Source organism: Petaurus breviceps, unplaced genomic scaffold (genome assembly GCF_028583685.1).
Source record: "Petaurus breviceps papuanus isolate PSGF00001 unplaced genomic scaffold, PetGlider_PUasm1.0 90762, whole genome shotgun sequence".
In the NCBI taxonomy this organism is placed as follows: Eukaryota; Metazoa; Chordata; class Mammalia; order Diprotodontia; family Petauridae; genus Petaurus; species Petaurus breviceps.
Genome location: NW_027187339.1, coordinates 5,391,299 through 5,406,778, shown reverse-complemented (window position 1 = coordinate 5,406,778; position 15,480 = coordinate 5,391,299). Strand labels below are relative to the sequence as shown.

General features: G+C 39.3%; 1 protein-coding gene across 2 annotated transcripts; it reads right to left on the bottom strand.

Moving 5' to 3' along the window:
* Window positions 1-8,847: 8,847 nt before the first annotated feature.
* Window positions 8,848-14,986, bottom strand: RPS24 (ribosomal protein S24). Of its 2 annotated transcripts, none has more exons than XM_069068332.1 (5): window positions 14,896-14,986; window positions 13,077-13,142; window positions 12,772-12,981; window positions 11,604-11,714; window positions 8,848-8,933 (listed from the first exon to the last, which is right to left on the bottom strand). In XM_069068332.1, exons 1-5 carry the CDS (start codon window positions 14,896-14,898, stop codon window positions 8,925-8,927), a joined length of 399 nt encoding a protein of 132 aa, XP_068924433.1. In that variant the 5' UTR covers window positions 14,899-14,986; the 3' UTR covers window positions 8,848-8,924. The 2 variants fall into 2 exon arrangements, with proteins under 2 accessions (XP_068924433.1, XP_068924432.1); XM_069068331.1 differs by having other exon boundaries at window positions 14,750-14,972.
* Between the last annotated feature and the right edge of the window lie 494 nt (window positions 14,987-15,480).

Here is a 15,480-nt window from a genome sequence, read left to right as displayed (position 1 = left end):
TTACCAAACTTCCAACCAATCATATTGCTCCCCATCTGTGGGGTTTACCAATCATGTTGTCTTCAATCCTGTGATGTCACCTACCCTATTCTGTTCTTTGTTCTGTACTCCCCAAAACCTATAAAAGAAAGCTGTTCCCTTCATTTGGGGTCTTAGATTACTGGGGAAGCTGACATCCCACTTATTCATAGATTCACACTTTACCAATAAATTGAACATATTCAAAAACCTTATGCCTCATTTTACCTTATATTTTAACTGTTACAATAACATTGATCAATTAACAAATTTATTAAGCATGTACCATCTACATGGCACCACTTCTAGGTCTTAGGGGCACAATTTCAAGGAACTTGTACACTATTGGAGGAGACTACATGGGGAGAGAGATATAATAGATAAATTATAGACACATATTAAGATATAGAAATATATATGTATGTGTACATACACACACACACACCACAAAATTAAAACAAAGTAAATGGAGATGAGAAATAGCAGTTGAGAGGCTTTAGGAAAGGCTGTATGTAGATGGTGGTGCACAAGCTATAGCCTGAAGGAAGAGAGGAATGCTGAGGGTATATATATGAGGAGAGAGTACATTCCAGCCATTTCAGATGGCCAGTGAAAAACCATGAAGACAAGAAGTGGATGTCATGTGTGAAGACTAAGGGGAAATCGAGTCAAGCTGGGTTATGGGAAGAGAAGTAATGTAGAGTGACATTGTAGAGAGAAGTTGGGGCCAGGTTTTAAAAGGCCTTAAAAGTCAAAGGAATTCCTATTTTATCCTAAAGACAATAGGGAGTTACTGGGTAGGACAATGACAGGGTCAGATCTGCATGCTAGAGGAATCACTTTAGCAGCTGTGTGAAGGCTGGATTGCACTGAGGAGGAACTTGAGATGATGAGAACAATTGCGAGGTTACTGCGATAGCCTGAAAGAGGCTCTTTATTCTTTCCCTTCTCCAGACACCTTGTGGCTTCGCTTTCTCAATTTGTAAATCTAGTCATGTCCTTTCTCTGCTCAAAAATCCAGGGGCTCCCTACTTTCCATCAAATCACGTTCAAACTCTTCTGCCAGGTATTCAAGGCCTTCCAGAATCTAACATCACCCTTCCTTTCTAACCTTATCTCCCCTTCATGTATTCTTTTCTCTGCCTTAACTGGACTATTTACTATTCCCCATACAGAGCCTGCATTTTCCTGCCTCTGTTCACATGATTCCCTGAGTCTTAAAATCCTTTCTTTCACCCTCCATCTGTGTAATTCCTGCCCATCCTTTAAGGCCCAACTCAAAGTCTACCTCCTTCAGCATAAGCAGGCAGCTAAAACAAACAAACAAAAAACCCCTCAAATCCCAGAAAACTCTGCCACTTACTGAGTTACCTTGGACAAGTCACTTAACCTCCTGGGGCCTGTTTTCTCACCTATATAATGAGGGAGCTGGACTAGGTGGTCTTTAACTCCTATATCATCAATGGTCATTTCTAATCCTTCCCCTTTCCTCCATACTCCATTCGCCATATACCTCTCTCTACTTATGTCCTTTCCCCATAGACACCTCATTTAGCATGATTTATGCATTTATTTAGAATGTATCACTGTCTTGTATATATTTATATATGTGTCATATTCCCCCTACTAAACTGTAAAGCACCATGAGGTCAGATACCCTGCCTTGTCTAAACTGTCCTTCATCTAGTGCCTAACACAGTGTTTGGAACAGATTGAGTATTTAATATTTATTGATTTGAACTGAATTAAATCTTTGAGAACTTAATTTCCACAGGGCAGTAGAATTAAAGACATATTACTGATGCAGTGTGCTCCCAGGAGCTGGGGAGCAGTTGCAGAGAGGCTGGGGGCACCAATCCTTGGATGAATGAGCACACACCACCTTTCTCTAAGGCAGTCCCAGGAGGGGGGAAAAATCCAGGAGCTAAGAGAAGAGAAGGAGGATGTAAATCTTTCTCCCTTCTTGGCAATGCAGAGTACAAATCCATAGATGTAAATCCTGGGCAGCTAAATAGCTGGATGTCGCGTTTAATGCTGTTGGAAAGGTTCCACCTTCCCTGCTGCCTTTGCACCGAGTCCCTTGGAAACGCCTCCTTAAAAGAATCTATGAGATTGATGTCATGCAGCACAGCTCGGGCTCCTCCTGCATCCTGAGCACTTTTCAAAAGAAACACAAAAGGCTCTCCTGCCGTCCTGTGGTTAGCTCGTGTCAAAGGCTTTGCAAGTGGAGAAACCCAGGTGCGATGCTTTTTGTGTACTTCCTTCCAAGGTAGATAAGCCAAAAAGAACAAGGCAGTGTAACCGCGGGAAATTAAGCCTGGAGAGAGGGCGAGGGACCAAGGTTCTGGTCTTGGCCTCACCCCTGACTGGCTACAGGACAGTCTTTCCAATCTTATAAAGTGCTTTCCAGTCCCTCCGTCGTGGCCTTCTTGCTGCTCCTCATACACGCCGCACACTATCTCCCTACTCTCTACCTTTCCCTTGGCTGTCCCTCATGGCTTTAATGCTCACCCTCCCTATCTTTGCCTCTTTCAAAATTCTACCCACCATCTTCTGCATGAAGCTTTTCCTGAGCCCTCAACTGGAGTGCCTTCCCTCTCAAAATACCTTGGACTTAACTACTTTGTACATATTTGTTTTTATTCATTTTACATTTAGGCTGCCCATATTGATAAGAAATACATTATGAATCATGTGTTTCTTGTCCATATATTATATGCAGAGAAATTCGTTGTATGCACATATACATATACACTGTATTTCATATATATATACATATATATTTGTCTATATATAATGTAGACAAGAAACATTGTATATGTGTGTAGTGTGTAGTACATTGTGTGTAGTGACACATATATATACAATGAATGTGTGACGCACACACACACACACTCACTGTATTTCTTGTCTCACACGTTAGGAATGCAAGTTTTTTACAAGTCGGGATCATTTCATTCTTTGTACATGCAACCTCAGTGCCTGGCAGATAGCTGACAATTAAAAATCCTTGTTAACCGATTAAATAAACACACATAAGTATAACACAAGGAAAATTGAGGCAGGAAAGCAGTAACAGCAGAAGGAGTTAGGAAGGGAGGTTTCATGGAGGAGGTAGAAACTCTTTCAAGACTTGAAGGAACCCAAGGATTATGATGGGTAGGGATGAAGCATATTCCAGGCTTGGGGATGGTCTGTAAGACTGCAGGTCAGGGAGGATCAAGTTGGGAGAACAGGTAATAGCCCATTTTTTTGCTAGAACATAGAGCTTGTAAAATGGAGTAGGTAGAAACAGGGCTGGAAAGGGAGGTGTCAGACAAAATATCAGCCTAGAAATAAGTCACTTAAGGCATTTGAGCAAGGAAGTTATAACAGGGGAGTATAGAATAGGGAGGAATTCAATAGTTTGGGGAGGGGGGGCGTACTATGGGCATCAATAAAAGCAAAGACAAAGGGTGGGGGCCATGGGGCAAGTTCAAGGGATATAAAAGGAATATAAGATAACCTAATAAGGTTGGAATTTAGAGTCCATTAAGGGGAGTAGTATGGATCAGAGCTGGGAAGGTACAGAAAAAACAATTTGCATGTGGTGTGATCTATAGTGATTTCAAAAGTCATGGTTAGCCATGTTTAACCCTGCCCAAAATATTCCTGGAAATGGTCCTTATAACCACGTGCACAGATTTTCTTAGTGAGATGAGCCCTTATAAACCACCAGACCTGGCTAAATCTTTAGAAGAAAGGACAGTCTCCTCAGATGATCTGGCATCAGCCTCCCTCATATATCCATGATGGCAGAGCCTGAACAAGCCTACAACTTTCCTTCATTTCTTTGTTCACACTCCCCCCTAGTGATAGATCTAGTTTTTAATAAAAAAAAAAAAAAAACCTTCGCATTTCCTTTTCCTGGTGAATCACAAATTCCCTCTTGCAGTCCAAGATGCTAAGGGGATGCAACATTTTGCCTTTACCTATAGCCATACATGTCTATTCATTGTTTCTGGGATCTGAATTGTACTTTCCTACCTCCAGAGTCTGAGTCAACTTAAATATTTATTTAAGTGCCTACTGTGTACCAGGAACTTGTTACTAGGTGCTACAAATACAGAAAAAGGCATAAGACATCATTCCCCCATTATAATGCCCTCCCTCTTCCCTGAGGCTTTCTCCCTGTCATTCAAGGGCCAGATCAAGTCCATGAGGATATTCCTAAACACCTTAACCCATTGAAGTCTGTTGTGGAATAATTGTTCACTGCACTGAACACTTACAGCTTGTCCGCTCATTCCAGCCTTTGCTGTGATGAAGCTTAAACTACAATTTTCCCAGGGTCCCTGGTTTCTATAGTGTGGAAACTTCCTTCACCAATAGATCACAATCTCCAACTTAGTAGATAAAGCCAAAGCTTAGAGAGGGTAAATGGACTTACCCTTAATCACAGGACATAGGTCAGAAAGAGAATTTAGACACAGATGTTGACACCAAACCTTAGCACCTGATACATTTGCCACACCACTTACAAGAATATTCCTTTATAATCGCACTTATTTTTCATAACATCTTATTCTTTTATATACCTCATAAGATTGGTCATTTTTTCACAAATGCAGTCTCAAATCAAACCTTAAACTGCTATGTAAGGACTAATTATTATTATTCCTATTATTACCTAAGGTGAACTCATGATGGTTTTTGTTTTGAAAGTCCAGAAGATAAAACTAAACTAATCTGTGAACTTTTAAAGGTAATCTCAACAAACATTTTAATGTCTTAATTAACACAGTATAAAGAATGTTAGATTTTGAATAAAAGGACCTGAATTTGAATTCCAGCTGTTACTTAATGCCGTATTATCTTGGGCAAGTCACTCCCACTTCTCTGGGCCTCAGTTTCCACACCTGTAAAATGAGGGAGTCTATGATGCCATGATACTACTTGAAATACTTAATTGAAATGAAATTTCTCTCCACAGGAGTGTATTTGCTAGAAGCTGGATGCCCAGGTGTAAGTTATGGAGTGTCTGGCATCTTGATGCCGTGATACACAGGCTTGTTTTAAGAACATGCCTACATAACACACCTTCTCCCCCTATGGCTCAGAGTTCCTGTTCCAGATAACTTTGGTATCTGCTTTTGCTCTAATCTCCTTGTAGGATATCATTCACTCTCAACTCCCAGCTTTTACATAGTTTCTTACCTGAAATGCCCCTTCTCTAATACCAATCCAACCTTCCCAGTGTTTACTATGGACTAAAAGGGCTGAAGCCTGTCCTCAGCAAGGTTCTAACCACTATTGTTGACCAGTTCTTTTAGGCCATAAGAAAGCAATAGCCATCCCAGTAAACTAAGGAAAGCTAACAGAAGCCAGAGAAGAGTTCCCCTCCAAGTTAAGATTAAAGTAATTCTTTATATTGTATCTAGTGCTGATTCACAATTTCTTTGCCTTCTGCATCCTTGATGAAGCTCATTTCTTCCCCAACCCCAATAAAACAATTTCAAGGATTCTGAAGAAGATTGTAGAAAACATAGGTGATATACACCTACCCCCAAAAAGTGCCGACATAAATTTTGGTGAATTTTTCAATAAATGTCCTATTAAGATTTAGTGTCTTTAATGGATTAATGATTTTTTTCAATATAAACATTCCAACCATGGTTCTCATCCTGTGATCCTTATCCATGTACCCATTAACCTTCATTAGATTTACTGTTTAATAGTCTTAAATTCACAAGTAGAAAAGCCCTCATAGGTGAACTAGTGCAATCCACTCATTTTACAGATGAGGAAACTGAGGCTACGAAAGCTAACAACTCACCCAGACTGCCCAACCATTAAGTGGTTGAACAGTCAGGATTTAAAAGATTCCCCCTTTTCACTGTACACTATCCTCTCCATTCCAGTTACCAGTTGGAATACTTAAGCCATCACCTTTTCTGATCACACATTCTAAATGTTATGCCATAGTATTATGCTGTAGGTTATTAATGCCTCCCATAACAAATTAAACTGTTGGACACTTTTAATTAAAAGTATAATAAACAGATGAGGCTAGCTGCATGCTTCATGGTTTAATGTACAAGACAATGCCCTGTTCTTCGTAGCTACTTAATATTTTAGACTTAAGCATAATTGAAACTTTTATCTTAAAATCCATCATTTTGTGTACCCAATTTTCCAAGTCTTCACCCAAAATCATCTTTTTGTTTTTCAGATCTGGAGTAACATTTACCCTAGGGCCTCAAAGTTCTCAATCGGTTGTCATCTGTCAACTATCAAGGGTTTTGTCTGCACATTTTATTCCTAATTTTCCAGTTTATAACCAAAATCCCTTTAGTGTTCATTATACTAAGATCAAAGAAGCTAGTTTTTACCTGCTAATGAAAAAGGTGCCAAGGGTTTTCATTTCCCAAGGCTAATAATGGCTTTTTAAGGACACATTTTACTCTTAAGACGGAACATGCATGATCTTGAGGGTGGATCAATGTTCTGATGACTCAAATCTATTGATAAACTTCCTAAAATGTGGTGACTGGGACTGAAGACAAAACTCTAGACTTTCAGTAACTTAGCTTATTGAAAGTGCAAATGATTGGGGCAGCTAGATGGCACAGTGACTCCACTGGCCCTGGAGTCAGGAGGACCTGGGTTCAAATCCAGCCTTAGACACTTACTAGCCATGTGACCTTGGGCAAGTCACTTAACCCCAACTGTTCTACCTTCCCCCTCCAAAAAGCAAAAAGAAAAATCTGAAAAAAAATTGCAAATTATCTGGATTTGTGTAATCTATTAATACATTAGTAACTTTTTTGCTTGCTTTTCCTTCATATTCCAAATGAAAAGCAGATTTTTTGGTAGAAAACTAGGAGATCTAACATTTTTTACACTTTTCTGATAGTTCAAATGTATCTTTGCAAAGTAGTGTCCCCTGCCTGAAATGTCTTTTCCAGACTACCTATCCACTCTTTGCTATAACCAAGAGATGTCAAACAGCACTGGTGAGTGCTATCTTATCACAACTGCCAATGCTGCTAACACTAACTCCAGTCCTTAAGAATGCTATGAGGCCTTCACTTGGCTAAGGGAAAACTCTAATAGCTAACAAAAGAGGACCAAAGTACTCCAAGCTCAAATTAATTACTGTGTCTAGTGTTGATTCAAAGTCCATGGTCCCAGACAACTATGAGTTAAGGTTAGGAAATTCCTTCTAAATTCGATACCTTGCTTTGTACACTTCTGAATCTTTAAAAAGTCCTACGAAAGAATTATGCATAATTGGTATTACAAGTGAGGAAAGGTTGGGGTGGCTAGGTGGCACAGTGAAAAGACTGGCCCTGGAGTCTAGGAGGGCCTAAATTCAAATTCAGCCTCTAAAACACTTAACACTTACTAGCCCCTTCGACCTTGGGCAAGTCACTTATCCCCAAATGCCCTACCTTTCCCCCTCCAAAAAGCAAAAATACAAAAACAAAAAAGTGAGTAAAACTTTAAGCCACTACCCAACAAAGAGGAAGGGCATAATGAAAATAACAATGGTCAAAGGAATCTGTGCTATTACTCACTCTCCCTGTGAATTACCCTACCCTGTTTCTCTTGTAACATTTTTATTTTTGTTAATTCTCCAGTGATATTTTTTTCAGTCTCCATTCAGGTAAAATAATAGTAGTTTCTTGTTTTATGTCTAAATTATTAAACTTCTTTATGTGCTTTTTAAGTCAATGTATTTACTAAGGGTTAAGTATTAAATACTTGCTGGGGAAACGTAAGTATAACAATCCCTGCCTTCAAGAAGTTTGCATTCTAATGGAGCAAGACAAAAGAAGTAGAAAGGGGCAAGATAACAATTTTAAGGAATAGCCAATAGACTTAAACCAAAACGTAAAAATCAGTTTTATCATTTTTAGGACCCAATATTTACAAAAACCAGTCACTTATATTTTGCTATTTAACTAATTTAGGCTAATATATTATAAATTTCTACCACACTGAAAAGGAAGCTAAGGACAGGTTATTATCCAGAAGACTTGAAAAGCTAATATGTTTCAACAATAAATGTTTTACCAATTAAAAGTTGGGCTAGAATTAAAATTCAAAATTAAGTACCTATTTGAAAGGCAGGAAAAGGAGATTGAGAAAAAAAGAGTAAACATGATGTAACACCCACCAACACTGAAAAAACAGTATTTTCTCTCCCAGATTATGCTTAGCTCAAGTTAAAATGCTAGGCTGTTTGCTTTTATATTTGTATCTCTAGTGCTTGGGACACAGTTAGCACTTGATCAATAAAAATACGATTAAATGTTGACACTGCAGCATAACCTTGTAAGAACAGATTGCAAAAACCACTGGTTTTAGTGTTGTAATAGCTGATATGAATTGGATTATCTCTAGAGAAACACCATTATGAACAAAAACCAAAAGGTCTGTTTTTACAGATGCATCACTTGCTCAAGAGGGAGAGGAGGCAGGGAGCACCTTTCAGAAGTCAATATTTGAACTGATATACAAATAAATTTGTTAGTATATAAAAATTTGTGTTAGTTATATTTTAGCAGAATCTACCTAGTTGCTGAGTTATTTCAGTTGTGTCCAACTCATCATCACCCCTTTTGGGGGGAGTTTTCTTGGAGTAGTTTGCCATTCCTTCTCCAGTACATTTTATAGATAAGGAAACTGAGGTCAACAGAATTGTCACTTACCCAGGGTGTCTGAGGCCAGATTTTAACTCAGCAAGATATTTTGCTAATCCCAATGCTATATCCACTGCATCACCTATCTTCCCCAGATTCTACCTAATTTCAAGCTATTATATATACAAAATCCACTGAAGACTTTTGAAGTTTTACATAAGTTTATTCATGGTCAGATGAAAAATTATCTTCACAAATAAACATAATCCATAGTGCCTTTTATTCCTTCTGTAAATAAAAAATAAAATAAAGTCAGTTACTAAGATTCCAAGTTGGTCATTAACAAATCAAATATCCATGCAAAAACATGTATTATGTATATGTAGAACCTGTATCAGACTGCAGACCATCTTGGGGGGACAAGGGGAGGGAGAAAATTTAGAACTCAAAATCTTATGGAAGTGAAACAAAAAAATAAATCTTAAAAGAAAAAAAGTATTAGTAAATCAAGAACATGGTTATTTTGGGCAATGTTCAATTTAACAGTAAAACAGGAGTTAAATGAATGTTAATTTTAGTAAGTTCCAGTCTACAGTTTATATAATAACAAGCAAACTACTATCAGTTAAAGGTTTAGTCTTGGATATTTCTACATCTACTTGCTAATGCACATGCTTCTCTAAACTGACTGACATATCAGTAACTAAAAAGACCACTCATCTAAACACAAATCTTGAATTATACTACCTGTTATGAAATCTCCAGCTCACTGAATCAGTGGCAGCAGGAGGGAGAAAGATAAAGGAAAGAAAAGTGTCATTAATCCAAAGGTAAAATGCATGTAAGTGCATGCAATCAAATACTTTAGTTTTCTTTAGCTTTTCATATAGTACTCGAGTTAAGTACTTATTTCTATACAGAATTTTAATTAATTTAATATTAATTTCCCACTTGTGGGAAGACAGTACCAATCACTATCAGATTCAAAGAAAACAGGTTGACTAGTGATTGATAGTGTCAAAATGAAAAGCTCACTCATACCTAGGAACTGTGACAAACAATCTGGACTACTAAATCCACTCCTGGTTTAGACAGACCAAGTGCAAGTACTCAAACCAACCTTCTATGGTCAACAATATAAACTGACTCAAGGACCAGCATGATAAATTATAGAGCACTGAACTTGGAGTTAAGTTTAAATTTTCATGCAATCAATTTTATTTCAAAGGATTTTAACTGACATACCTAAAGGAATAAAATAGCAAAAACAACTTAGCTTAAGTTAAAATTTACAACTACTGTTGACAATTTGATGAAAAGAACAATTGGTATAGGTGCTTCCAACAGTCTTTTATACTGAGTTCCCATACAACTGTTAACTTTACAATTTGTACCTGACCTTAGAATTGAGCATTTTGACTTTTCAAACAATTGAATAATTTGATACTGATAGCTACACAGAGGCTATCAGTTAACATCAAGTACTGACAAAATGTTACCAATTAAGACATGAAAGCTAGAAATGGGAATGGGAAAGAGAAATCAATGTGTTAAATATCTTTCAATCTTATCTCATACCCCAAATTGTGACTTAATCTTTTTTCATTCCTGGACCTTTCTGGGACAACTTTTGACAGTTCTGAAGCAAATGAAGCACTGGGAACCCATAATTCAAAATGCTTATTCTTAGTGGTGTCACTAAGAAAATAATCACAAAGACATTTTTAATATAAAATGATGAATTCGGAGGATTCTTATTTTTATCAACGCCTAAGGTTGCAAAAAATATTTGTCAAACTCCAAATTTATTCTGGAGTCAGAATATTTCAGATTAACTTAAAAAAAGAAAAACAATTCATATCTACTATAGGGTTCTTTCTTTTTACAATAGACACTAGAAATTAACTAGAAAATATGAGAAAGGTTGGTGTAATAACAAAAAAAATTAAGTTTCCATCTGGAAAGTAACTCAAAGTGTTCACTGTATATTTCCTTTGTGGTAGGCCACTTATAACTTTTACAATTAAATGGACAATTTTCCCCAAGTGCAAAGTAAATAGCTTTCTTATTTTGAGGCACCACCCCAGGTCATCCACAACATAACATGCATTTCAGCAACAAAGATAATCAGTTTCCACTTCTTTGGTCTTAAACTGTCCTTGTTCTCAAGCAGGATATTCTGTACTACAGAATACCACCCAACTCCAAAGTCCAAAGCAGACATGCAAAGCAGAAACAAAATGTGAGTGTGATGCAGGCCAATCATTACGCTGTGTTCAAACTCAGTACCTGCTAGACACTTCATTTCTGATGAACAAGAAATCCAAGAAAGTATGGAAGAAAGGCAAAAGAAAAGGTTACGACTAAATGTGGCAGAAGCACTTGTTTAACCATTGAACAACCCACTATCTTAATGTCATTAAGACTCTAAGCTGCTTATTAGCACAATGCTATTATAAAGCTACCAGCAAGAGACATGATTTGTGGGGAAACGGAAAAGTAACACCGCAAACTTAATACAAGAACTACTTCTCCAGCCCACTAGGGAGGTATACGTCACGCTGATTCAAATATATTGTTCCTAGGACAGGCAGCAGTTTTAAAGACCTGATTAAGTCCTAGAGAACATGTGCTGCTTTGCCCATGGTGATGAATGAATAAACAGAACCTAAATAAAAGGGGGCTTTTTAATTCCAATTTCCAAGAAGCTAGGATCAATATAAGTGAACCAACGTAGAACCCAAATTAACAAGTTATAAAGTGGCAAAGCTAAACTACCAAACTACCAAAAGACATTCTACTATATAGCTTCTTAAAAACATTACCTTCTGTTATCCAGAAAAAGTAGGGGGAAAATATTAAGAAAGGTTATTTAATGAAAAAACCCTCCCCTTCTATAAAATCCATTTTACATTGCATTTATTTACATTGAGGTTCTCTTCCCTCAATCTGCTATACCTTTTTGCCAGCACCGACATTTGCCTTTGCAGTACCCCTGACTTTCTTCATTCTGTTCTTGCGTTCCTTTCGCTGCTTTCTTGATGTCTTTTTCTTCTCATACAGGCCATGCTAAAAGGGGGAGAGATTAAATACTCAAATGAACATGTCATCTGATAATGCCAATACTCTTCCACTCTTGTATACTCTACTACTAGACAGCAAGTTCTGATCCCATGTCACCCACAGGGCCTTGAGCACTCCAGTATGCTTCATCTTTGAATGCATGGCCATCCTCCTATAGGTCAGCACTTCCATTAAAACGAGAAAGAAGCTGACAACCCTTCAAGTAAAAGGGAAACAATCCCAATATTCCAGGCAAAAGCATTACATTTTTCTTGAAAACCTCATTGTCTTCCTTGGGAGACTAAACCCACTCTCTTGCTTCACCATCTGCCATTTCCTTCATCTCAAAAGTTATCTTCATGTCTCCTGGCTGGTAAAATTGTGAGATGATAGGCCCCAGTTCGTCAATAAACACTAATCCAAGTAATCCTTAGAGCAAGAAAGGCCTTGCTCTAAGGTAACCCAGCTGAGGGGGAGAGACAACATGCAAACCATGTACATACAAAACATGCAGAAGGTAAACAAGAGGAGACCCTGACACTGGTATTAAGGCCCTTCTTGCAGAAGGCAGGATTTTATCTGAGTCAGACTTGAAGACCAGGAGACAAAAATGAGGAATTCCAGGCACAGGAGATCATCGGTGAAAATGTAGTTGGGAGAAAAATTTGGATAGAACAGTCTCAACTGAAAGAGTGTGGGAAGCTAATCTATAGAGCTGAGAGTGAGAGGAAAGGAAGGAGGCACTGTAACTGGACAGTCTTCTCAAGGAGTTCAGCCAACAAGGAGAAGTAAAAGTACAGGAAGATAGCAAGATGGGTCAGAGGGACTTTTTTTGAGGGTAGGGGAGACACAGGTATATTTGTAGGCAGAAAGGAAGCAGGAAATAAGAAAAAATTGAAGTTTAGTAACTACTGAGCAAGGATGACAGAAGGGACAATCTACTAGAGAGAGAGGGCAGGATGGAATGGGATCACTTGCCTTTGCCAGAAAGACCATTTCTTTATATGGTTCAGATTTTTATGTGCTGCTCCACTGCATTAATAATCAGTCACAAGATACCTACCCTTGCAAGTCTGTGCTTTGGTTCATTTTTCTTTGCATAGTCAAGGGAATCATAAATCATGCCAAAGCCTGTTGTTTTGCCACCACCAAAATGGGTTCTGAATCCAAAGACAAAAATGACATCTGGGGTTGTCTTGTACATCTTGGCTAGTTTTTCTCGAATTTCAGTCTTAGGCACTGTGGCCTTTCCAGGATGAAGGACATCTATAACCTAAAAAAAGAGTGTATTTATAGTTTTCTACTTGTATAACAAAGTAGAGAGTAAGAAATTAAGGTTAAAAAAATAAACCTTACTGATAGTCTTACCATCTGTTTACGTTGAAGAAGTCTGTTTGTCATGAACTTCCTGGTTCTGATGGTTACAGTGTCATTCTGCAAATATATAAAAAAAAAAAATTAAGGAAGGCAGCCTGGTGCAATAAAGAAGATTTCAAAGTCAAGAAGACCTAAGTTCAAACACACACACTAGCTGTGTGATGCAGGTTACATCAGATTCCCAGGGCCTCAGACAACTCTCTAGGACTATAAAGGTAAGAACTAAGTGGACATAGGAAGATTCCTTGCTGGGAGTTTCCAACATCAAAATCACAGACCAAACTAAAAAAATCTGAATCATTTCTTGGTCATATGGCCCAGCCCATAGCATCTTCCATTCATACTACAGTTTAAGTTTTTATTCTAACTGGAAACTGCACTAAAAGTTATCATTACAAAGGCATCAGAGAGCTACAACTTCTGTGTGGTCAGTATAAGAGTTCAATTTAAGCTACCATATCATCTTGGGTTCTATTTTCCACAGAGGGCCTTTGCAACATAATGTTTCAAGACCTTAAAATTGTGGAGTTTCCACCTTGACCCCATAAGCTTCTGACACTCAAGACTTTTGGGAAATCTATCAAATTCAATATCTTCCTAAGTCACCAATCTGTAAGTAGGGTTTTTTTTTTATTATTCTTTTATAAGGACTAACTTTAATAAAGGAAAAGGGATACAGGAAGGAATGTGGGTAACATAAAAAACAAAAAGACAGCAGTAAAAAACTGACAAAGAAAAAGGAGAAAAATCCTCTAGTACTGCACGGCAGTTCAGTAGCAGAAACAAATCAAAGTAGGCTAGTTTCTTTAGGTTTCAGTATATTTACTCCCAAGCACAATTTAAATGTTAAGTGCAAAATGTCTGATTTCAAGGCTTAGGGCAACTTACCTCCAAGGCTCTATGCTAGGCACTAAGGATACAAAATGAAAAATGTTTACAGTCTAAAAATGTGAGTAATAATAAACAGTTTAATGAAATGAGAATTTATTTCTTGGGAGTCAGGGCTCAAATCTGTTCGTGCTCCTGTCTCTGGAGTCCCTTCCAACTTTCAAATTCCAGTAAATTCCTAAATTAGGGTCAAACCTCCCCCTCCTCATTCGGGGCAAGAAAATTAAAAAAAAAAACGCACAAAGTGAACCTCCTTCGGGTCGTACCCCCCAGTGCTGGGGGCCTCCACCTCCCCACGGCTGAGCCTACAGCTCAAATCCCTTTCTACATCCGCTGGTACCAAGGGGACGCATGTGCCACGCAGGTGAGAAAAATAGGGGAGTTTGGCTAATGACACTGCAGAGGCACAGAAAACCCGGACACGCGTGAATCCCGCCCCCCCCCCCGGCTCCCCACTAAAGTGCGGAAGTGGCAACCTGGCTCTGAATAATGACCACGCCAGTGGGGGGAGGGGCGCTCCCTCTAATGAAGCCTTTAATTAGAATAAATACGGCTCTAAATTGCTGCTTCTATATCGAGGCTTTGCCCCTGCCCACCCCAGTGCAGGGCGAAAATGTGCCCATTTCACAGACGAGACAACCGAGGCGCGGGGACGGGCAGCGCTCCGTTCAGGGACTAGGCCCCAGCCTCGGCCTCCCTTGCCCATCCCTCCCCTCCCGCTCCCAGGCCCCAAACCAGCCCGGCCCGGCCCCGTGCCCCTTCTGCCCACAACTCGCCGCTCTTGGAGCGCGGTTCCCGGCTAGTTTCAACATCGGAGCGGATAAGAGGCCTCCAGGAGACGGGCTGAGAGAAGAGTCGAGAGCCGAGCCGAAGGATGGCGCAGATGCGAGACGGATGGCGTCTAGACCCCGAGAAGACTCACCATGGTGGCGGCCGGCTCCTTGAGCAGTAGGAGAGGGAAAGGGCCGCTAGAAGCAACAGCCAATCATATCAGAGCTCGCCCAAGGACCCCAGCGGAAGGGGAGGGCCTTAGACTTTGGGTGCTACCTTAAAGGTTACCTGATTGAAAAAGGACAAAGGCAGCCTTCTATCTCCTTTCTTGAACCCCAGTGAGGGCGGTTTTTTTTTTTTTCTAGCTCTGTAGCCAAGCTAAGGGAGCACTTCCTACCTTTATGGAGCCGGGGGAAGGCGAGCGTCCCAGGTGGCGAAGCTGCCCAGGACATAGCCTGACTGAAAATTCCAGAAGCTCCGCCTCCAGCTCGTGCATATTCGTATATTCTTGTATGTCATTTACATGAAGGATGGGGACTGAGTTTGGGATTGATATGCATGAGATAGGGCACTCCCAGATGGGGAAACTCCCTCCATCAATGCAAAAAGTCCAGTTTAAATAAAATTACAGGGAGAGGCGGAGTAATATACAATGAGCCTGAGAATGTAGGGTGGAGTCAATGCCAGTCATTCAAGTCAAAGAGCGTTTAAGAGGTTATTTTTAAAAAGGTTACTG

Excerpts from the sequence above, each read along its gene's own strand:
- RPS24 (XM_069068331.1), bottom strand. The coding sequence starts at position 14,785 with ATGTTGAAACTAGCCGGGAACCGCGCTCCAAGAGCG. Across the intron at positions 13,143-14,749 it reads GGAACCGCGCTCCAAGAGCG|AATGACACTGTAACCATCAG; the intron begins GCGAGTTGTGGG and ends ATATATTTGCAG. Across the intron at positions 12,982-13,076 it reads TTCTTCAACGTAAACAGATG|GTTATAGATGTCCTTCATCC; the intron begins GTAAGACTATCA and ends CTCTTTTTTTAG.